This window comes from Acanthaster planci, linkage group LG02, assembly GCF_054643075.1.
Source record: "Acanthaster planci isolate LZ-2023a linkage group LG02, COTS_SCS, whole genome shotgun sequence".
Classification (NCBI taxonomy): domain Eukaryota; kingdom Metazoa; phylum Echinodermata; class Asteroidea; order Valvatida; family Acanthasteridae; genus Acanthaster; species Acanthaster planci.
In genome coordinates this window covers 24,063,602-24,087,033 of record NC_141778.1, presented here as the reverse complement: position 1 = coordinate 24,087,033, position 23,432 = coordinate 24,063,602, and the positions used below count along the sequence as shown (strand labels likewise).

The 23,432-nt window shown below is 40.5% G+C and overlaps 2 protein-coding genes across 4 annotated transcripts; one reads left to right on the top strand and one right to left on the bottom strand.

The window, feature by feature from the left end:
* LOC110988625 (amidophosphoribosyltransferase-like) lies at positions 1-10,402 on the bottom strand. 3 transcript variants are annotated; one of them, XM_022252339.2, is made up of 8 exons: positions 10,069-10,402; positions 9,012-9,184; positions 8,464-8,731; positions 7,483-7,732; positions 4,731-4,961; positions 4,174-4,301; positions 3,527-3,748; positions 1-2,998 (listed from the first exon to the last, which is right to left on the bottom strand). In XM_022252339.2, the coding sequence occupies exons 1-8, from the start codon at positions 10,096-10,098 to the stop codon at positions 2,732-2,734; spliced, it is 1,569 nt and encodes a 522-aa protein (XP_022108031.1). In that variant the 5' UTR covers positions 10,099-10,402; the 3' UTR covers positions 1-2,731. The 3 variants fall into 3 exon arrangements, with proteins under 3 accessions (XP_022108031.1, XP_022108032.1, XP_086988989.1); XM_022252340.2 differs by having other exon boundaries at positions 9,012-9,215; positions 10,069-10,395; XM_087132863.1 differs by lacking the exon at positions 10,069-10,402 and adding an exon at positions 9,547-9,929 and having other exon boundaries at positions 9,012-9,215.
* A 166-nt stretch (positions 10,403-10,568) lies between these two features.
* paics (phosphoribosylaminoimidazole carboxylase and phosphoribosylaminoimidazolesuccinocarboxamide synthase) lies at positions 10,569-22,978 on the top strand. Its single transcript, XM_022252342.2, has 8 exons — positions 10,569-10,718; positions 15,455-15,646; positions 16,103-16,281; positions 16,784-16,991; positions 17,887-18,056; positions 19,033-19,210; positions 19,991-20,149; positions 21,077-22,978. Exons 1-8 carry the CDS (start codon positions 10,712-10,714, stop codon positions 21,244-21,246), a joined length of 1,263 nt encoding a protein of 420 aa, XP_022108034.1. The 5' UTR covers positions 10,569-10,711; the 3' UTR covers positions 21,247-22,978.
* The last annotated feature ends 454 nt before the right edge of the window (positions 22,979-23,432 follow it).

The window sequence follows — 23,432 nt, the reverse complement described above, 5'->3', positions numbered from 1 at the left end:
TTCAGTCTTCTCAAAGTCTATTTTATTTCTCCACACATATGAAAATATAGAGTGAAATATACACACACGTTTCTTAAAATGAACCAACAAAATAAAGGGGGACAACCTTAAATTTCAGAGATGGGCAAAGTCACTAAATACAGGCTTTTCTGGTGCTAAAAGAAATGGCAAAACTAGAAGTGAATGCTCGTGACAAAGACGTTACTTTTGCATACGAATACAAAAAATGAGGCTTTAGTACCTTGTAAAACCTTGATGAAACCTCTTAGTACAAAACACAAACAAAATCATATGGTGCATTCAAAACAATATTAAATAAGGCATGGAAATTGCTTCAATGAGTGGACTACTGTTAAAATTGAATTATCTATTTCTGTTGTTACGGAAAGGGTGTTTCCCATACTGGAAAGCTCTTTCGACAAGTAATTAGGTTGTTTGCTAACATACATGTCCCCTTAAACATCTTTTTGTCCATTTTAGAAATATTTCAGGTATTGCAGTCAATTTCTATAAATTTTTCTTGAAGATAACAAGCATTATTCAGTGTGCTTAGGAAACAAAATGGCGGTCAAAGGTTTCTTTTTAAAAAAATCAATTCACATCGCACAATATTTGATACAACCAATCAAATATTTCTATTTGTGCAAAATACATCACTCAAATTGATTGAAAATAACATTTTAAATTCAACATCCACATGTACATGAACTCAAGTCACCTCAATTGAAACAGACAACATGTACGAGACACAGAATAATACATTTGACCATAAAAATTCCTGTGACATTCACTTCACACAATGTAAAGACCATGAATCTTAAATGTCAGATCATTTCAGTACTTTTTTCGGAAATTGCCCCCAAATTTCGCAAGTCCACTTACTCATTCTACATCCGTTTCCAAAAGTCACAATTTGCTCTGTTCTCATTCTAGGAAACAAACAAAATTGAAAATGGCCCTTAAAAATGGTTATTACAGAGTAGCTGGCAATACTTTGCATTGAAATGCGGAAAAAAACTCGTATACCTCATCAACTCTTTACACAGCTGCAGTTCTAGAGACGTCATCATTTTTCCTGAAAATGCCTCCAACAAGACAATAACCTCCTCATGTGGATTCTCCAAAATCTAAATATATGGTCAACTTGTTGCTATTAAGTGTGACACCAGGTTTCTTCTCAAACACAATGATCATGCAGAGCGTCACGTCTAATAACCTTCACAACATTTCTGCACTTCAATTCTTTTAATAGTGGTATCACTAGTCCTAAAATGCATTCCACTCTGAAAATATTTTCTTAGAGAACACTTCTTTTGAAAAAACGTATAACTTTTCCCTCCGGACTACACGTAAGGATCATCACACCTATCCACTAGTGTTCTGACCTTTAGGCATTCTTCAAATTGTGCAACAAGCTGTCAGAGAAAGCCTTCAGTGTGCTACAGATACACGTGTTGGTGGTAGTAAGTTACACATCACAGCATCTCAACGCTTTTAATGGACTGGTACTTTGCAAGTCCCTAAGGGCATCCACAAAGCACTTTTTCAGACCACATTAAATGTGAAAAGAACACACATACAGTTTTTCTGATAGCATAGTGATGAGTACACTAGCTTCGGTTGCATGCTACCACAAACATTTACATGTACTTAGGCCAAAGTTTCTCAGGCAATTTTTTAAGTAACTTTAAAATGCACTGACAATGCGCACTGGTGGAGTGACAAAACATTTATACTCTTCTTTTAATGGTGGAAATGTATTCAAACTGACAGACAGCCAATACAATATGGACAGACAGCCAGATACATGTATCTTACAGATACCAATAATACTTCTCGTGTGGCAGTGCTGAAATAACGTACTGTACATTGTACTTCATTTCTTATGCAGCATGTTACAACAGGTACATCAAAGTTGACTTTGTGCTTTAGCAATCTTCTTCTGACACCACAGCCGACGCTTCCAGCAACAAGGCATGGGATGTGTACAAAATGTAGACCTAAACATGCTATGCAAAGTGGACTTGATTAAAGATGCTGTCAAATACTGACAGTAGTATACTGTACAGCCAAGGTAACTAAACAGGCACTTAATAAACAAATATTAAAAGGAGTGGCTGTTAGGTACGGTACTGAACAACCTATTGTACTAAAAAAGTAGAAACTAGTGAGTGTTAGCCAAATTTCTTTCAAATAAAGCTGTCGACAAGGCTTGAAAATGCAGAATATCACAGCATTTTAACATAGAACTCTCAACTTGTTTAAGAGTGTGAAATACATGACTCCATCCAAGAAACAGAGTTGGAAATTGTCACACTTCTCAGCTGAATTACCCTCTAGCATTGTTGACATTAATAAGAACTGACATTTTCACTCACATGATATTCTTAATCAGGTGAAACTGAGAAAGATATACAAAGCCCTTAACCAAATCTCAGTTTTCACTGTCTCTGGTTTGGTCTTGTCTAAGCTCCGCAATCAATGTTAAATGCTTACTGTTGCACATGCATAAAACTGCTTAAGATTGCAGCCTCTTGACAGAGGAACAGATGTTGGCGTAACCCAAACATGGAACTGCACTGAACAGATGGTCTCAACTCTGAGGACTCGGTAAATGATGTCCTCAGAGTTTGAAGGTGAAGAAAGTGAAAGCCAAGTTTTCAAACCCTGTAAAAAAAAAGATCCTCAGATAAATAAACCATTCTTGTTTCTGAAGTCCATGTTTTCACCTCTACCATGACAGTTCAACAGGATACTCCCCTGTCAAGCATGCCGTGCAGTGCCGCGACTTGTGCGAGGACGCGTCCTTGTTCTGGATGCCCTCCATCACGGCCGTCCTCAGACCGTCCACAGACAGGTAGACCACACTGTCGGCCCCAAAGTGGCTGGCCAGGTGCTGCGTCTCCACACGGTTGGCGATCAGCTCCTCCTTGGTAGGGATGTTGATGCCCATGTAGCAGGGGTGCTTGACTGGGGGCGAGGCCACACGGATGTGGACCTTGGGAGAAGGAGGGAGGGTGGGAAAGCAGACATCTTGAGGTATTGACAGATGTGTAAAAGAATTTGACAGGGGTGGAAAGAGACTCAGTGAGGCATTGAGAAAATTGCAGAAACAGTCTGAAGAGGGTTTGAGATAACTGGGGACCAATTTCACAAACTGAATGAGCACATAAGATATCTACGGGTTAAAACTGGTTAAAGCCAAAATGTAATGCAATGATCACTTCCAGTAAACTTGTCCTGACCCGACTTTTGCTGAGTTTATAAACCCACCAGGCAATGTATTCTGTTTAGGAGTGTCTTGAAATTAGGCTAGTTGACTTCATACCAAATAAACCTCAATTTTTCTCACATTTCAAACGTCATTCAAGTCTAGAATTATAGTTCTACAAAACAGTTTATTCATCTGCAAATATGTATGATATCTCAACTCTACGCACGAATAACTTCAATTGGTGCTAGAGAGAGGTATTACAGATGCTTAAAGGTTAGATTCATCTTTTCCATTGTGAGAGTTATTCATTACCTCTTTTGCCCCAGCCTGTTTTAGAAGCTTGACAATCGGTGCAATAGTGTTTCCTCTGACGATGGAGTCGTCTATCAGTATAATGCGCTTTCCCTTGAAGTTCTCCGTTAATGCACCAAACTTCTTGGCCACGCCCAGCTGTCTTAGACGGGTGCTTGGCTGGATGAAGGTACGACCGATGTAGCGGTTCTTTGTCAAGACATCTGTATACGGGACACCAGACTGCAGAAAGGAAATTTATTAGGAAGTTTATTCTTCATTACATTTGCATTTCAACAATCACCTGATACATAATCTTTACACCAACAGAACTTAACATAATGTAAAATCCAACCCAAGCATTGAAGAGGTCATTATTTCCAATTTTTTTATTCTTGTGTAGACAAAAACTTTAAATATCTCATAAATTCAAGTCTAATAACTGTTGTCTTTGCAGTTGACAGTCAATCCTCACCAAATTTCTTTGAAAGCAGTTTTCAAATAGCCACTTTCATTAAGCCCAGCCCAACTTGTGCCAAACTTTTATTTAAAAAAAACCCACATCATACAAACATTATACATTAAAGGTTACAAAGTTCTCAAAGAGTTACATGTAAAATATCAGTTAGACTTTTATTCAAGCCGCTTTCAAGACACATCACTCTCACCATCTGGGAGTAACCCAGTGCTGCTGGTGTGGCAGACTCTGGCACTGTGCTGACCAGATCCGCTTCTACTGGGGCTTCCAAGGCTAGTCTCTCACCACAGCGCCTCCGGACGGAATGCACCATCTGACCTAATGTTATAAGAAAAGAAACCCTTCTTAACTGACGACGCATTTAACTAGTAGAAGTGGGTATCAATGAAACTCTTTTTATGTTAATTTCACTCATGAATCTGAGAGGTACATGCAAAGGAAGTTGAAATATTAGATTGCCAGCTTAGCACAGGATCCAACAGTGACATTGTGCGATAGGACCAGCTCCCACTGTTTCAGTAAGAGTACTTATTCAGCTGCTGTTGATTGCTCAGCGTAACAAAATGTACCAGAATATTACATCAGCACTTTTCTGGAATCAGGCATGATTAACCCTAACACTCCTCAATCCTTCACCTGTTGGAGGACTGAGGAGTGTTAGGGTTAAGGTTCATGTCTACACAGTATGAATTATGATGTGACTTGGAAGGTTAAAACATTACCTTTTGAAATAAAATTCCTGTTTACCTTCCAGAATGCTGTCGGGCCTTGCGAAGTAGACGTACTCAAATATGCAGAACGCGGGAGGTTGCTGGTCAGGTCTGGGCACTGTGGCTAGCGTCTTGATGCCCTGCTTGGTGATCTGTACAATCTCTCCCGGTTGGACCTCTCGGTAGTACCGCGCCCCGATGGCCTGGAAGCTGCAAGACTCGGATGACACCACCCAACCCTCAATGCTGCTCTCCTCATCCTTGGGATCTGAATACCAAGTAGCAATTGATTGAGTGTTGAATCATCCTTTCTGAGAGATAGGATCATTTCATGCATCAAACATGCACAAACAGTCTTCACTGGATCACTGTTGAGGCATTTCATGCATCGAACGTGCACAAACCATCTTCACTGGATCACTTTTGAGGCAATTGGCCATATTGATGTTAGACTAGACACCTGACTTGACCTGACCTCATATGCGTATTTAAACAAATACATGTACTCTGCCCTAACTGCCCTGCTGGACTTGGGATCTGGATTTTGCATAAGTGGGGCCACTTTGCACAGTGAGGATCAGCTGTCATGGAATACTTTCATCAATTCACAGAATCACTCACATCTTAATCTGAGGAATACTGAATCTATCAAAACTTGGAGGATTTAAGACTGTTACTGCATGGCCACAATGAAGTTAGACTGCAGACATGACTTCATACACGTACAGTACGTACACACATAAAGGACAGGCAATAGCATCAAATAGTCTGAAATTGTACTGGTGCACTGTGTAAAACCACAGACAATTTTTTTTCCGAAAAGTTTTTATTTGACGAATGCTGCTTGGCAGTTGGTTTTTATAGGACAGCACTAAAATTTTTCAAGCTGAAAAGTTGATGCTAAGGAATGAAAATAAATACATTTCATTTTCTATACATATAAAAACCTCTACCACCATTCTCCCATGGACATTTAGAGTGCCACTTTAACCCCCTCGTCTCATCTGAAAGAGCAAAAACCATGTACATGTACACATCCTCTATCACACTATCCTCTTGAAAGTTCAAATTTTAACTTTATGCAATTTAAAAATCTTAAGCTTTTTATACGATGGTAAAAAAGAACAGGTGGATTTAATAGATGAAACGTCATCCATCTGTAGTCTCTTCAGCCATGTCCATTGTTTTCCATTCAAATAAATTGTTATTTGGAAATGACTCTAACAGTGGATATGGTTGGAAAGTTACAGGTATACTCTATACTTTGTTATTTTTGCATTATGTTCGTTTGAGGCCAAAAAGGGCTTCAAATGCAAAAAACGGTACCCAACAACTAACCAGACGAAGTTTTCTGTGAAACTTCAGAAACAAAAATTAAAATATTCTAGGATCTTGATTTCAAATTAAAAGTTGCCGAGTCATGTTTTGAATTGTGCCCAAATTTAGCATCCCCAATGTATTTTCATTCAGCTGAATGAAGCCATATGATGCTGAGCACTGAACCAAAGAATTCTAAAAATTGCACACAAGGGCGTGTCATTTCAATGTTTGTGTGTGCCAAAATGACAGCTTGCCAGAAAGAATAATTTCACAAGGAGTTTAGTCCCACGAATATCTTTAAACCAAGCATGCTTTTCAATAATAATTTCATCCGTTACATTTCTCGATAGCTGTAAATGATGGGACTATACCTAATGGCCATAGCCGGATATCCAAAAGTAATGGCCATAGCCGGATATCCAAAAGTAATGGCCATAGCCGGATATCCAAAAGTAATGGCCATAGCCGGATATCCAAAAATAATTAGTTCATTAGAAGAATCTTTCGTATGCATAGTTTCTGCACATCCAGAGCCACGAGGAATTTTTTTGTAAAAATAACAAAATGAAAAATGAGACAGTCACAATTTTGAACATCCTGTGTTCATTGAAATGGCTGTTCACATCCTCTTGAAACCATTAAAAATATTGTGGGTGGTTTTATACATGTACATAATACCATGAGCCAGTCCCACGGTTTTGTAGTACACATTGACGTATGTACATTATACATTAAACCTTCTCAATAAATTTCCTGTTCAATGTAGGCAAAAAAATTAAAATAAGTCATCCGTGCTTTCAAGTTAATTCTGGAAAATGGAAAATTTGTGACGCCACAGATTTGATGCACAGCTGTTGTGACTATTAAACAAACGTTGTGACAGCTACAACATCATTCTTGTGTTGTCCCCCCCAAAGGGGACTTTTAGACAGATCGTAAAAGTGCATCCTGACAGTAATTAAACCCAGAGCAGTCTCCTGAAGTGCACATTATTTTTTGAACTCTTTCACTGCAGAAGCAACTCACATTCATCTCCCATGCTCTCATTTACACTGAAATGATACAGGCATATTGTGTTAAGCAACAGTCAAGGGGGAGGGAGGGAAACTTTGTAATATACGTGAGAAAGGCTATTTTTTGTGAATGTTACATGGCACGTAGTACTCTCGAAAACGGCGCCACAGGTTTAACATTTCCTTTTCAATGTCTGGAAGTGGCTGAATGGACATGAGATTGGACACATCAAACCAATTTTAAAATTCCTCACCTATGGAAAAATTGAAAAAACCAAAGAAAGAAAAAAGGAAGGTGTAGGGATTTTACCTGGCGTATGGTGTACTTTTTGCACCGTTCACCAGGAGAAATCCAGTACTGTTCTGCGAATAGACACAGGTCAAGCCTGACTCAGGAGGAATCTTCCTAATTTCCTAACATATTAGGTATGCACAAATTCAAAAAAGCCAACTTACCCAGATAACCTACACCCATCAGTTTGCCAATGCATAGCGGCCTGTTCCCGTATGGGTCCCTGACAGCGTACACGCTCTCTCCGTGCATTATAAGCAGGGAGTAGGATAGCAAGGTTTCGTTCATCAGCTGCTTGATCCGTCCCAGCCAATCGGGTCCGTCCGACTCGCTGCCGGGGGGCGGTCGAGCCAGTAGCTGGGTGATGACCTCAGAGTCAGAGGTCGTGGACAGGCCCACACCGTGTCGTAGAATCTGTAGGGTTAAGGAGATTCACAAAGATTCACCGTTTTTGGCTTTGTTTTACAAAACATGGAATAGAGTCCTTCAGATAGCCTGTAAAAATTCTCTAGCTAAATTTTTCCTTCCGGGGAAACCCATCACAATAGTTTCAAAATGTTTAACCATGGGATATTGTATGTTTACCCTGATAGGACTATTTGGTTAAACAAGACTTCACACAAATTGCAACCCAACACTACACAATCCATCTTATCTGCATATTATTCACTTTCAGGATGTCAAATTCTTCATGTGTTATGCATTAACGCGTCTTCAGAGGGCAAGAGCTCTTTTTCAACGGGACAGGCTTAAATAAACCTTTTGTGCATTCGTTGTAACTACATTAAAATAACAACAGCCTTTCAGACACCATGGAGATGCCAGCAATGCAAAACCTCTATTCATACAACAGCAGCGTTACTACTGGGCGATGAGACTGGTTTTTTGGGGGATTTTGGTAGTAGCTGAGTCCATCACAAGTCCCTTCATTAGTCCAATTACAAGTGCTTTCGGAAGACCAGTCATTAACAAAGGAGACCAGAGACAAAGGAATACTTTTGTAACAGATCATATGGATAGCTTGTGACTTGGACTAGAACTGGTGGACTTGGAGGGACTTGTGATGACTTAACAATGACACTTGGGTTTTTTTTTTGACTATTCACAAAACATTTGATGAAAACAATTTCATGTACTTCACTTACACTTTCCCTCAGCCTGAGTGCATTGACCAGTTCGCCGTTGTGAGCAACAGCGATCCAGCCGTGCAGGGTCTCCACATTGAAGGGCTGGCAATTGGTGAGGTCAGAGGTGCCGGCCGTTGAATAGCGTGTGTGGCCGATGCCCAGGTTACCGTGTAGCTTGCCAAGGATCTCTTCACTGAAGATCTGGCCCACCAGGCCCATGCCTCGGTGCTTGCGGAAGGTGGCAGAGCTGCCATGGCTGGTGACGATGCCCGCGCTTTCCTGACCCCTGCGAGAAAATGTAACAAGAGAGAAACCAACATCATTCAGTAACACTCAAAAATTGTGATTTCGTATTTGCACTGTATACAAGAATAAATCACTCAGTTAATGTCACATAATTTTGTTGAAAAACTTGACAAGGTCAATTTCAAGGCTGCATTTTCACAGATGATAAAGGATGAAACTCTTTTTTCTTACCAAGTTAGTGAGAATTTTATCTGTGACTCAAAATATATATTTGTGTCTATGCCACATGTATAAAGTGGCCCTCCCCAAATGATACATACCTGTGCTGCAGACCAACAAGCCCCAGCGAAATAATGTGCGGAACATCCAGCTGCGTTGGCCAGGTGCCCGTGGCAACACAACCAAAGACGCCACAAGCTTCTCTCAGTCCAACATCCTCCCATGTCTGAAGCTGTGTGTCTCCTGCATAACCGCAGATGCCACTGTCTGCCATCTCGTCAAAACAAGCGGAAAGTTAAGATCAGCTGCATTTTTTTTAGAACAAAAGAAAAGACAGCAGGTGTATATGAGGATTTATATGATTCAAGAAATGTTGCACTCTCCATATGAGAGGTTTAAATCTTTTAGAAAATGAAAACATCTAACTCAATAAAGCAGAATTTCTTCATCTTAGATCATGAACTATGATGAGACACATACGGAAATTTAGGTCTAGACTGCCAAAAAAAACGCTGCCTTGAAAAATTTAACTAAATTGTTATAATTTGCATAATTATATACACGTACATATGCAGATTCAATAATGCAATGCTAAATACTAGCTTAAACACTACATTCGATCATCAACCAACTCACCCTGGGCCTACATGTAATTTTCACTGAAATGAGCTCCAACTGAGTAATCATGCCACCATGGGGAAAAATTAAAATGGTAAAATTTTCATTTCATTTCCCCATGCATGGCTTATAAAAAATTTCATGAATAGCAGCAGCGACAGCTGGATTGCATGATTTAGCAGGTTTAATTAGCCTTATTTAGCATAGGCCTAGGCCGGCATTAAAAAAAAGCATTTTAGCCTAAAGATGCTAATCATAGCACTATTAGCAGGCCTAAATGGCAACAGGCTGAATATGTTTGACTTCAGCATAAATAGGCCTAGGCCTATTAGTAAAAATAGTAGGCCTAGGCCAAGTAGGCCTACAATGCAAATATAAATTCTAAATATATTTAACGCATGTTAAGGTGACTGATCTCCCCCCCCCCCGCACGGATGGATACACCTTGCTCAGAGCATGCTCTGAGTAGGCCTAGGATTGACGTACAACGACGGGGAGGATATGGACGGAAAATCAGCAAGCAAATGGTTCGCCCCATACCTTGAAACTAACTTGATCCAAACGGTCCATATAATACAGATGCTAAAACTGTACCGTCTCTCCAGCTCTATGACAAAAACTAACAATTTTTTTTTCAGCACCACGATCGTGCCAGCGATCGTAGCCACAGCTAGTTAAGGAGACGCCGTCATTTACAAAAGCTTTTTACCGCAATGGCTCACAATAAAAAAGTTCGATTCGTTACCCGTGAATTCGACTCAACTGAAAAGAACAAATCGATACCAATTCGCATCGTAACAATTCCACAAACAGAAATCGTTCACAATAGTATTTTTTCTTGAAATATTCATCTGTTTTGTGGATGTTACTAATACACAAATATATTGTGTACTTTAAGTGAAGGAGCAAATCCATTCAGAATGCTTCATGTTATTATCGATTCTGAATATATTGCAGTCGATTAAAAGGCACCGCACCTGGACTAAGTCTTGTATCGAGAAGTAGGTACACGAATTGCTATTCGAAACAAAAACGGTCTAAATAGGTACCTGGTTAAATCATACTGGCGTGCAAAAAAGGCACGTGGTTACGTAGTTAAAGTAAAACGGCGGGAGAAGGCAGAGGTAACAACACTCACAGACTGCCGTTTTTTGTATAAAGACGTTTTCTGTCACACTTTGAAATGGCTGGTAAGTGAAATTTGAAGAACAGTTATAAAATACCAAAGTAATTTACTTTCCCATGTTAATTAAAGAATTTAGGTTTTGCCAGTATTTCGTCTGCGTCGTTTGCTAATTTAAATCATGTTTTTAAATGGGTCTGGACAACTCGACCGTTTGTCAACTCGACTTCGGTTCGGACAACTCCACCTTCCGTCAGTAAAAAGGAGAGACAAGTCGACCGTTGAGATACTTTGATACTATGCCTTGGAAGAGAATTTCACGTAGTAACACTAGATAGACAATCCTAATTTTTGAGATATTAGAAAAACGGTGGTGGCCGTAGTCAGGTAGTAGTGGTAGTACTAGTAGTAGTATAGTAGGCTAGGTCGGCCTAGTCCATCTTTCATGTCTGCGCAATAAATCGACCTTGCACCCAAGCTGACCGAGCCACGCTATATATTACAGTTGTTTTCCTAGTTCGGTTTTTTCCTAGTTCTGGATCGCTTGAAATAAAAACCTACCTTCTTTTGATTGTGTGCTCTTCAGTTCTGCCGGTGCATTCTCCTAGCCCCACTACTAGTGTGGCACGGATCACTCCCGAAATCGGAAGTGATCCGTGCCACACTAGTGGGGCTAGCATTCTCCATGTTCTCAGACAGATTCTTTTTAAAAGGTGAACTGTGAGCTTCTTGTTGAATAAAACTTGGTCTCAGAAAATTTCTAGAAAAGAATTTTGGCCAGATTTCTGATTGGCCATTTTTGAATGGTTTGTCAGAAATCATCTAAGCGGAAAAAAAATCGACAAATGAATTAGTTACAGGGCGATATGTCACTCACTGCAAGTGATCCCAAATGTTTTTTTCATACTAAACAGTCATATAAACGTTTGCATCTAATGTCTGTTTTATCAAAGTGGCTTTCAAAGTTTCTGTTTAGGCCTAATTAAAACTAGCAGAAAACTAAATGCATAATGCATACTGTTTCGTAATTTTGGATTGTGCATTAATTTAAGTGCATGCACGCAATATGTATGTTGCAAACTGTTCTCACTAATACGAACGTTGCAGATGTGATGTAATGGGTTCGTCAACTGTGCAGCTGAAAAAGTTGAATCCAAATTTACGCAAAATCCACTTTTTTTATTTATTTGAATTCTTATTTATAAATTAATTTTCTCTAAATAAAGAAATTTTTCATTTAGAAAAATAAGCTTTTCACAAGGGTTCTGGCTGAAAGTGGGTTTGCCGCTCGCATGGTTACTTTCCGGAAACCGATCCAGAACGAGGGAAAGTGTCGTCGCCACTTTGTCGATCCTGTACGTCCAAATTAAAAGTTCAAAATTTGAAATTAATTTGGTATCTCTATCACACAAGGTGAATGACTGACCACGTTTCGCTGGAATTTGAGGATTTTTTGTAGATACAATCTGAATAATTTTCACGATCTGGAACTGGGAGAATGTCTGTAAATATGTGTACTGGTCAAGTTGTCTCTCTGTCAAAGTCAAGTTGTCTTAATGGACGACTTGGCAAACGGTCGAGTTTTTTAACAGTTGAGTTGTCTCAACGGTCGAGTTGTCTGAAGTTGAATTGTCCGACATCCATTGAGATAGGCATAACGTGTGTGACTGTATAATCGCTAGGTCCTTTATTTTTGCCTTTACTGTGAATACGAATCAGACTTGACAGTAGGAGGCAAAATTAGGGACCTGGCGACTATACAGTTACGCAGGTTAGGCCTACATGTACTACTGGGTCATGTACATGTACATGAAGATCTATTGTGCATGTCCAACAAACATGAACAGCAGGCTTAAGACTAGCATGACAAGTTGGCACATGTTGGGACCTAACGTTACATGTACAAATACTGGGGGGAGGGAAAGTAGCACCATCAACATTCGAATGTACATGTAGGCCTGTGTTATTTCATCTATGGACCGAAGCATGCATATATCACCTGCAGTTGGTTGAGAAAACGGAACAGCATACATGTATACGTAGGCCTAGGGCTGTGTGTGTGTGGTTAGTGCTTATGTATCACACAGAATACAATGCACACAGCACAACTTCATCACATGTGCAAGGCCAGCCAACCACAGTCATAACAGTGCTAGCACTGGCCATGCCACGGTGTGGTACTCAATTTTGTAGAGTTACAGGGCACCAGTTATGCAACACTCTTGCCGCAGTTGTGCAAAACCATTTCATCTATCTTCACAGTAAAAAATATGGTCCAAGAAACACCCAACTGAAGTTAAACCTACAAATTGCCTTCAAACAACTACCGACTAAAGGTTCAGCCTTTGATGATACATTTGAGGAATAAAATGTTTTTAAAAAGCATTCCTGCTAAAAAGACATTTTTGTTCATGGATTTTAGGGTTTTCACATGCATGATGAAATGCATCATGGTGAAAATGTGGAGACTTTAAACTTTAAACATGATTTTTCTTATTTTCCAATTTTGCACACTTTTTTTTAGACCACAAGGAACAGCTCTCTCCCCCTTTCCGGTATAAATACGCTATCCGTACACGTATATGTTTTAACCAACAAAACTACATGTACATGTAGGACGCAAGTTGAAAATAGAATGCCAAGGTTGTACATGATGTAGGGGTAACAGGTCCATATACAGACATCGCTTACATTCCCTTGCTGTGGTTTATAAGAAATCAAAAAGTGATGCGTCCTGAGAACTCATTCAGTCCTAGGTACATAAGGTTGAAGACCTATGCCCTTAGGCAAACAGAATGAAATTTCATTTTTGTATCAGTCATTTTTTTTTTTCATTTTCCAGTAGGCTAAGAGGGAACCAGCTGAATTTTATTGAAAAAGTGACATAAGATTCTGTTGAATGTCTGTACTCATCCTCGTCAAACAAGATATAACTTTTTCATTTCTCAAAATTAACACACTGAAACAGCTATTGGCCAGCACACGGTTACCTTCCCAACCTCAGCCAATCAGATGTAATTTTTGTCAGCATAATCGTCTGTTAATCTTCAGAGTTTCTTCGTTAATTTGCGCTAGTATTGGGATGGCATTTACCTAAGCTGGCCACTTGCTGACTGCATGCAGTGTATGCATGGAGACTTTCTTGTGCATGATATGTGGTGGTATTAGCCCTAACCGCCAAGTATATTGTTTGACTTACAGTACTCAGTACTACAAAATATTAAGTAATAGCCTGAGCCTGAAGGACCTAGTGCTACAAATTACTTTTGGCTAGGTTACTTCCATTTTTACTCATACAGAGAACAATAAAGCCATGCATTCATAGTGCCAGAGCACTGTATGGTACATTGTCTTTTCTACCATGTCTATTGTATTTTATGGCATCAGAGAACAATATGGTCATGTCCTCTTACAAGCGACAGAACTGATTACTACATTTCACGATATTTACATGTGCCATCTTGTGCAAAAAGAACCCTTGTTGGTGGTTTTTCTTTCCTGCTGATATTGTTTGAAATGGGATTTTTCACAAAAATGAAACTGCATAACAATAACAATGATGGATCGTGACCCATATTTCTTGTCGTGAAATATTAAAAAAAAAATGGGGGGAGGAGGGGAACCCATTATTTTTTGAATATTTTCCCTGCATTTCAATTGTAGAGTCAAATTCCCCATTACTAGTCTTGTATTTTTTGTGCTAAGTTATTGTCTAATGTGTTGTGACAAAACATCTGTGCCACACCTGTGTATGGCTTTACGGAAAATGTCAAATTTCAATTTACTGTCCGGTGACCTGATACTTATATTTTTATGCCAAATGATAATCAGACATGTTGTGACAAAAATGTCTCTGCTAAATATCCTACATTTATTATAATATAAAAGCTAATTTTATGCCCTTTTACAGGGTGTCTCTTGAATACCTAGATTTCAGTTTTTTATCATGTATTTAAACACTAAAATTGGTGGTAATCTTAGCCTAAAAATGTGGCTCATGTACATGTACCGCACTGAAGTATTCCTGTATACATGTAGCCACATGATGTCATTTGCTGTACATGTGTTTGTGGAAAGTTGCTGCTGCTAAGGTCCCTTGAAAATGAGTCCCTAAAAATTATTTTCTGTACTTCAGCCATTTAATCCTGGAATTTTTAGGTAAATATGGACTGAGCTTGCCCCCAAAGCACTGAAAGGGCTGCCATATTCAGCTGTGGGTCTGAAGTCCTGCTGTTCAGGCTACCCAGTTTTTACTCACCGAGCATGTGCCATCTTTTCTGAAGTGTACGGATGGCTTTTTGGGGGTCGTTACTGTAATAAGGTGCTTCACGCAGTGTTGAGACCTCACCTTGTTTCTCATTTCTTAAAACTGCAGTCATGTCACAGATCCTTACTGTGATCAATAAACCTTGTGCTTCTTCATCGCAATTTGCATCGATTGATGATTTGAGGAGATTTTGCAAATGTTGGGCGTCCCTTACCTCTCAAAAGACCACCGCTTTGATTAACACCAATACTCAAAAAAAATTCAAATCTTCATCCCAGACTAACAAAGATGAAGAACAATTCATGTTTCCCCTGTACTGCGCACAGGCGATGAACAGAACTCTGTCAACCATTGTCCCAAGGTGCACTTCAAAAAAGGCCATGACAACCTTTTGGTGGCGCACTGAATTATGAATCGCCCATTGTGACTGTCAATATCATTTGTTCAGACTGATAGTAATTTCCAGTCGAATGCCTTACGACATTCTTGTCGAATTTAATAATTCAGTACTTAACTACTTGATTTTTTGTGTTCAGAAATTACTCCAGGTAAAAAACTAGCTGAGGGCAAAACAAAGATCATCTATGAGCTTCCCAACAACCAGGTGTTGCTGCAGTCCAAAGACCGCATCTCAGCCCACAATGCCCAGCGGACCAACGACTTGGAAGGCAAGGCGGCCATCTCCAATAACACAGCATGCAAAGTGTTTGAATACCTGACCAAGATTGGTAAGAATTGTACCAGTGCAAACTTCCACTGCCCCAGACATGCAGTTCAAGCCGCAGGGACCCCCTGCGTAGCGCATTTGCACGATAACAGTGTTCATGCAGCATGTTTGTTTGAGCAACTCAAGGCTATGTTGTCCTCACACGAATAGTAGTACCAAATTCAACTCTCTTTTGTGCATATATATCCAAAGGCGAATTGCCCATAAATATTGGCAATGTTTGCATACAGTGTGGGAAGTGATCCCATCCCAATTCATCAGCCGTCAAGGACTTACAAAGACATTTGTGTCAGGAAAGTGGAAATTAATATCGACCTTCCGTGACGTCATTCTACTTTCACTGTACTCATGCCATCTTAGAGCTTGTGAGTGAACTAAAATATGAAGAACTTTGATTTCATTGTGAATCACGAATGCTTGATACACACTGAAAGTCATGATTCCAACATGGCGACAGGTGTCAAGAACCACTTTGTGAAGAAGAACAGTGAGACCAGCTTCTCTGCCATCAACTGTGCCATGGTGCCCATCGAGTGGGTGACCAGGCGCGTGGCCACTGGATCCTTCCTGAAACGTAACCCTGGGGTGGAGGAGGGATACCGCTTTGCACCTGTCAAGTTGGAGTTCTTCTACAAGGTGGGTACGACCTAATACGCTATTACTGTCACTGAATGTGCATTCACTCAGTTTATAGGTGTCTGACATTGCTCTGAACAGAATTGATTTCATAGGCATGAGGCCCTTGTTAAAGTCTTTAGTCTCCAGTTGATTTCAAGCATATGCATCAGCCTTTTGTTTTTTCTCTGCAAGAGCTGCCACAGCCCCCTCTATTGTCGCACTGCCTCAGTATTTTTGCAGGCAGCTTGATTTTTTACTCAGGGATGGTTTCAAACATGGGAACCAAAACAACGTGTCTCAAACTCTGGCCTTATGTTTTACAAGTCCTTTTTACTGCAAAGGAAACAGGAGTTGCAATGGACATAAAGATCTCCAACTCGCGGGACTGTAATTACTGTCTGAATCCAAGTGTTAAGTTTAAAGCTGGCATTGTGAAAAAAAAAATCCCATTTAATCTCTTGGCAGTCTACATGTATGTACTGAGCCCTGTTGATTGACTGTCTTTGCCTCTTGTTTGCAGGATGACGCAGCGGGCGATCCACAGTGGTCAAGGGAGCAGATCATTGAGGCCAAGCTGAACTGTGGCGGGGTGGTCATTGGGCCGCACGAGGTGGACATTATGAGCAAGATGACCGTAGTGGTCTTTGAGGTCCTGGAGAGGGCCTGGAGCTCAATGGACTGTTCGCTGATTGACATGAAGATCGAGTTTGGAGTCAGTGCGGAGACTGGTGAGAATGGTGTGATTTCTTAACCATATGCTGACGGGGAGCCAGGTTTCGGGCACATAGGCTTTATACATGAAAACTGGGAGCCCGAAACCAGACAAAAGAGCTAGGCCTTATAACAAAAGACTGTACTTGGAACAAAAAAAGACCGAGCTGCTGGGAATTGCTAGCATTTTTTTTTAGAGGAGGAAATCCGTCATTGTTTTGAAAGATTATACCACTGTTTGTGGCATTCAGTGCGAGCAGATTACCACCATGGACAAAAGCACTCTAGCGCTCCAGTGATGAGTGATACAATACCGCTGCTTGCTAATCTGGCCCCTGCCGCCCATTTTGCCAGTTTCGGGAACAAAAGAAACTTATGTAACGCCTGGCTAAAATACTCGGGCATCAATAGATGTCGCCTGTTAGATTAGAGTAGCCACCAGACAGGCATTTATGTGGGTGTAAATGTCCATAAATGAATTTATGACTTTTTGAAGAATTTTGAAAACGAAAAATCTTGAAAATCTCCCAGTTTTACGTCATGCAACTTCAAATTCCACCCGACAGCAAGTGGTTAAGGTTCACAATTGATGCATGGACATCAGGTGACCCCTTTTTAAACTATATGAATACCACAACAGATCTTTAGAATATCTTAGAATTTCCTTAGTTTTCTTACATGTGAGTTGTATGTTAAAATTTTTGATGTCAAAATGTTTTACTCCAGATCCACAAACTTGTCAGAAATTGCCTCTTAACAGATGTAACTCTGAAAGATCTCTTTTGCTACACAAATGCCTTTTTTTTCACCATAAAATGTCATTGTGGAACTGTGGATTTCTCCGGACTAGCTTGTGCATTGGTGGAAGACAGAGAAAACTTTGTTTCTTTCTTGGCCACATTTATCTCGCAGGCGAGATCCTTCTGGCGGACATCATTGACAGCGATTCCTGGCGTCTGTGGCCCCAGGGAGACCGTCGTCTCATGAAGGACAAGCAGGTGTACCGTGACTTTAAGGAGGTGACTGATGAGGGGCTGCAGCAGGTCAAGCGCAACTTTCAGTGGGTTGCTGACCGACTGGATGTAAGCTTCGGTTTTTGCCTTGTTAGACTAGCCTTGACCCTTTGTAAGAATCTATCATAATAATGTTGAGGAATTTGCCGGAAATATCCTGGATCTTCTAAAATAGGCCAGGTTTGACAGAATTTTACAGAATGAACCTATTTGACTTTCAGACTGCACATGCTCAAAATACAATGTGTTATAGGTCATTTGAGAAAATCAGTACACTGGGTTAGGTCAACCCTGTCGCAGTAGTCGTACGCCAACTTCCATGCATTGAGTGTGGTCAGACTGATGTGACGTCTGGTACGTTGTTTTTTTTTATTCACGTGGGGCTTGATACCCCTTAGAAGTTACAATTCAAGGAATGTGCCATTGGTTCTTACTTATTTCAGTATTTGGAAGGACCCCAGAAGCTTTTTTAGCAAACAACACAGGAATACTGTTTCATTTTGCAGTCAGCAAAGCTGTTGTGGTCTGTGCAGCACACTTCCATGCTTATCCTCCACAAATCTGGAAATGATTGAAATGAAGAAAAGAATCATTTTCACTAAATGTTTTGCATCTTCAGAATGTCTCCCTCAAAACACTTCAGTTTTGGCCTGAAATGCATGTCTTAAGCATTATCTCATAGACATTTCAACAGAGCCGAGTAGCTACAAATCCTGAGCTGAATCCCTGATAAGCTCACGAGTACCCTTCAGATGGCTCCCGTCTTTGCTAAGTAGTTTCTGCAGCTTTCTGTGCGTGACATGTTTGTATGGAGAGCATTGGCATTTCCAGCCAGCTAGCCCAAAGGTACCCTGAAAGACGCCGTGTGTATCTATGCCCACAACAGGCACTCTTAATGGCTGTGGCTGTTTACCAAGAGACACTAACAGGTACAGCAAAAACTGAAGCCATTGCCAGAAATACCCCATGTGGACATGGCTTGACTTCCACAGACCTCTTTGTCAACAAATCAACAAATTTTCTCTCCCTCCTCCCCTTCCTGCAGTCCTTCATCCCGCCGCCCAAGGGCCAAGCCGTGGTCTTGATGGGCTCTCCCAGTGACATAGCCCATGGAGAGAAGATCCGGGACCTGTGTCGTAGCTTTGGCTTCCCTTGCCACCTGCGGGTCACCTCCGCCCACAAGGGGACAGACGAAACATTGTACATTAAGGCCCAGTATGAAGGTGAACCACTTTGGAATTGTAATGAGTCATTAACAAAGATATTCCAACCACATCCACGTATAAAATGGCATGTGTAGAATTTGTGCCAAATTTTTTTTGTCCTGCCAAAATGTCATTGCTTTGAACTTTTGTTTAAGGCGAAAGCAAAGTGATTTTTCATGTCTGGCACTGTTGTTTCATTGTGAGGACAAGGTTGCAGAGCTCAATTTTAAAAAATTGAGCTCTGCAACACTTGCCAATCAAGAGATTTTTTTTTAGACCAAAGAAAATCCTTTTTTTTCTTCTGGTTATTTTTTTCCATCCTCCTTTGAACTTTGTCTTTTAAAAAAATCTGAGTACCAACTCACCTTAGCATCAGACAATAGTAACCCAAGGTCTTGTCTTGAATGATGGCTATAGCCATTTCATTTGTTGCTATATAGGGCCGAGACGCCACATACATTATGACATGCAGAGAAGAGATGGTATCCAATGTTCAGATGCTCTTTCCATAGGCATTTTTGTCAGTCACTGTACTAAATCTGCCAAAACCACCACTAACTAGGAACCTAATGGCCCATTATTTGTACTTCAAGTTTCAAGGGGTATAAACAATTACGTGTACGTAAATAATAGTTACTGAGCCCTTCCTCATTCCTTCAAAAGCTCTCCAAAAAAACGCACTGATTTTGAAGTACTGGTAACTAGGAGGAAATTAAGTATAGCCTCTATTTCCTCCTAATTATGCCCTCAAGGACAAAAAATGTATCCAAATCTCAACTTTTTTGGTACTTATCACAGCAACTGGGACCCCGACTGTCTTCATCGCAGTAGCTGGTCGCAGTAACGGCCTTGGTCCCGTCCTGTCCGGTAACACCTCCTTCCCAGTCATCAACTGCCCACCGGTCAAGGCTGAATGGGGACCCCAGGACATCTGGTCTTCACTGCGCCTGCCTTCAGGTAAGACTCTTCAAAGAAGTGTTGAGATTTGGCTTTGATCATACTTTGCAGAAAGGCAGATGCTAAGTGAAACTCATGCTGTGAAATGGTGAAGATTTGCAGCTGTGCATCGGTCCAAGGTTTGTCTTGTCAGGTTCAAAAATTTTGTGGTAAATGTCACAACGTTGACTTATTCTTTCTTTGACCAAGCAGCATTGTTGAGGTTTGGACCCAGTTTCTGTCATTTAGTGTGAAATTAGTTTTATCAGGGTTCCCAAAGTCATGGAAAATCCTGTGAGAAAAACTTGTGATGGGAAGCCATTGAAATTGGGGAGAAAAATAGGTTGTCCTTGAATCTGTTGTTGGAGAAAAAAGTCCTGAGAACCATGGAAATCAGGACCAAGCCTGCGTGAATTTGTGGGTGAAAGGGGTGCGTTCTAAGAAGCTTTGGTGCTTTGTAATAGCATGCCATCTCTTGTCTGCACGTGGAGTACATAATGCTGTATTTGTCTGTTAAGCCCTGTTATATTGAGCAAGCTTCTCTTTTCGACAGTAGTTGTATGTTGGATAGAGCAAAATATTGTGTGGACTGGATTTGTTACTTTTTCATCAAGTGTCCGATATTTAGAATCACAGCAGTACGTTATAACGTGTCACTTGGTGGTGGTGTTATATGTATATATTGAAATGTAGGTGATTTGCAATTTAAGTGTTTATGCATGCGTGCAAACTTTTCCTCAGATCAATTGATTTCCTTGTTTTTCTCTTCACAGTCTCGCCATTGTAAAACACTGTGCAGTCTTGTAAAGATTAGAATTTGGGAATATTGGAATATTTTCTCAAGTTATCCAGTGCGACTGATTTGAACTCTGATCTTTCTCATCGTCCCCGCTGGACTAGTCTACTCTCAAGTCATACTTTCCATCGCCATGTTCGTTTTCTCTGCAGGTCTTGGTTGCAGCACTGTCCTGTCACCTGACGGTGCAGCCTGGTGCGCAGCCCAGATGCTGTCCCTCACCGATCACGTCATCTGGAGCACCATCCGTGCCCGGCAGATGAACATCTGGCTGTCCCTCAAGGAAGCCGACAAGAAACTGTGTGCATCCGACACAAACTAAGTCCTTCCAGCTCTCTCACCTTTGCCAGTGACAATGCACTAGGTTGTGGCCTCCCATTGCATTCCATAGGCATTGGGAACCCCACATACAATTCTCTGAATTTTATTTTGAATGTAATTTGCACAATGAAGAAGTGACTCGTAAATCGAATAATGCATTGAATTGTTTAATGAGGGGCAGACATATTATTCATGATCACGCTTAAGAATTCATCACCAATTCCTGAAGAAAAATGTACAGAAACAAAGTGTAATTGTATTCATAAATTTCCAGCTTAAAGTCTTGTTGAAGCCGTCAAACAAAATAACTGGCCCTTCACAATGTTCAAGACAACAGTTGGCACATTGCTTTCAGCAACACTGGCGATGTACACAGTTTGCTTATGCGTGTGTTGGCCTACACAGAGCCCCCCACAATGCCGCACAGCATGGGGTAAGCAGTCCATGCCCTCTGCAGGCGCCATCAAGGCACTGCCAGGACCGGAAAGCAACTCCTATATGCACAGCAATTTCATGACTGTACCTCGTTCACATTCCTGATTGAGAGATGAATTGTGCATATTCCATGCATCATCATGTGCCAGTTGCTGTTTTAGCTGTCTATCGGGTGTGAGTGCAAGGATCTGCGCACAAGTCAAATCCCTTTGTAGTAGACTGTTCTGAGTGTACTTTTATTGACACTTTACTATGAGTGTGTACATTTTGTGAAGCAATTGTTAAAGTGTTGTGGAGGTAGTATGTGTGTTCAAACATTGCCCTAGCTATCTGTGAAAAGATGACGGCACGCAGAGATATTTTTCCTACACTTTACAAGTTGCCATGTGTAGGAGGCGTGGCGAGACTAATTTGATGTGATTAATTTTCGGCAGATCACTCTGGGATCAAGTTTAGCAACTTCAAATGTTTTAGGGAGCTACTATTGAATGCTTTCAAATCATGTTATTTTTGTACATCAGCCACTGAGCCATCCCTTCAAAAGATCCATTGGAAGACACGAGTTTTATTGGTAGATGAGTTTCTTTTGCCTATGGGAACGCTGAAATCTTCACTGAAATATTGGGTCATCATTTTCTCTGAAATGGAACAGACATTGATAGTCACTGATTGGTGGATGTATTTTGTGTCTTGACGTGTACAATGTAACATTTACACAAAGTTGTATTTTCGAGTGTTGTGGCTGTGAAGCCTTTGGTGCCCTAACTTGAGGATTATAAAACAGGGTAAAGTTTAGTAATCTTTCTGTGAAGTAGTGAATTAGCTCTTCTAATATCACTGTAAAGTGATTGAATTTGGCTTGTCTGTCTTTTTTGGGTGGAGAATTTATTAATATTTTTGTTTTGCACCAAAGTAACCATCCGTTTGCACTGGTAAAGTTTCAGCCACCTGTGTCACTGCATAAGCATTGATAAAAGTTGTAGTACTGTATTACGTATCTTGTTACGAAGTGAAACACTGAGGTAGATCTAAGATGAAAGAAATTAAAGTCACATGTTGAAATGCATTTCCTTGGGTACATGAGAATATGGCCACTGCGTTTGTCAGTAGATGGTGCATTTCTGGTCCCGATTTTAATGAGAAAAAAAGGTGAATGGAAAGCCTCTTAATACTTTCATCTATACCTAAGCGTCCTAAGAAAAATAAATTTAAAAAAATTTAAAAAGAGATTTCTGACACCGTACTGTAATCATTAGATGACTCTGAAATAAACTTTTTTTCACTCGCCTTCATGCAAACATCGTTTGTTGTCGTTTTCTCTTCAGTTCAAATTGCCAAAGCAAGACCAGTAGCTTTTCCAAGGCAGTCCCCAGGAGGCATGTTGCTACATGTACAGTGGAACACTGGTGGAACAACGTCCTTGGGACTTCACAAATTACTTCGGTATAATACTTACCGTGTACATGTATTATATTAATGGAAAACAAAGAAAAAGAGTTGGGACCTAAAACTGTCCTCGTTATAAATGTGACCGTGTAGGGCTTCTTGTTTTGTGTTCGACAGTATTTTGTTTTGGGCGGTTGTGTGCTTGTTTTTCGATTGAAAGCACCGTTATTTTGGAAACAGTACATGTACCACCGCACTAACCTTGGGAGTGAGGATTCTTTTACAAATTAAACAATCTGGACAGTCGTTTTTTAATAGAAAATACATTTTGTCTCCCTGGACCCAAGACTTACATACGCCACTGGC

Coding starts and splice junctions, on each gene's coding strand:
- LOC110988625 (XM_022252339.2), bottom strand. CDS start 10,098: ATGGACCGTTTGGATCAAGTTAGTTTCAAG. Junction 4,962..7,482: donor GATGGGTGTAGGTTATCTGG/GTAAGTTGGCTT, acceptor CTTGGTATTCAG/ATCCCAAGGATGAGGAGAGC. Junction 4,302..4,730: donor GCCCGACAGCATTCTGGAAG/GTAAACAGGAAT, acceptor TTATAACATTAG/GTCAGATGGTGCATTCCGTC.
- paics (XM_022252342.2), top strand. Junction 15,647..16,102: donor TGAATACCTGACCAAGATTG/GTAAGAATTGTA, acceptor ACATGGCGACAG/GTGTCAAGAACCACTTTGTG. Junction 16,992..17,886: donor TGGAGTCAGTGCGGAGACTG/GTGAGAATGGTG, acceptor TTTATCTCGCAG/GCGAGATCCTTCTGGCGGAC.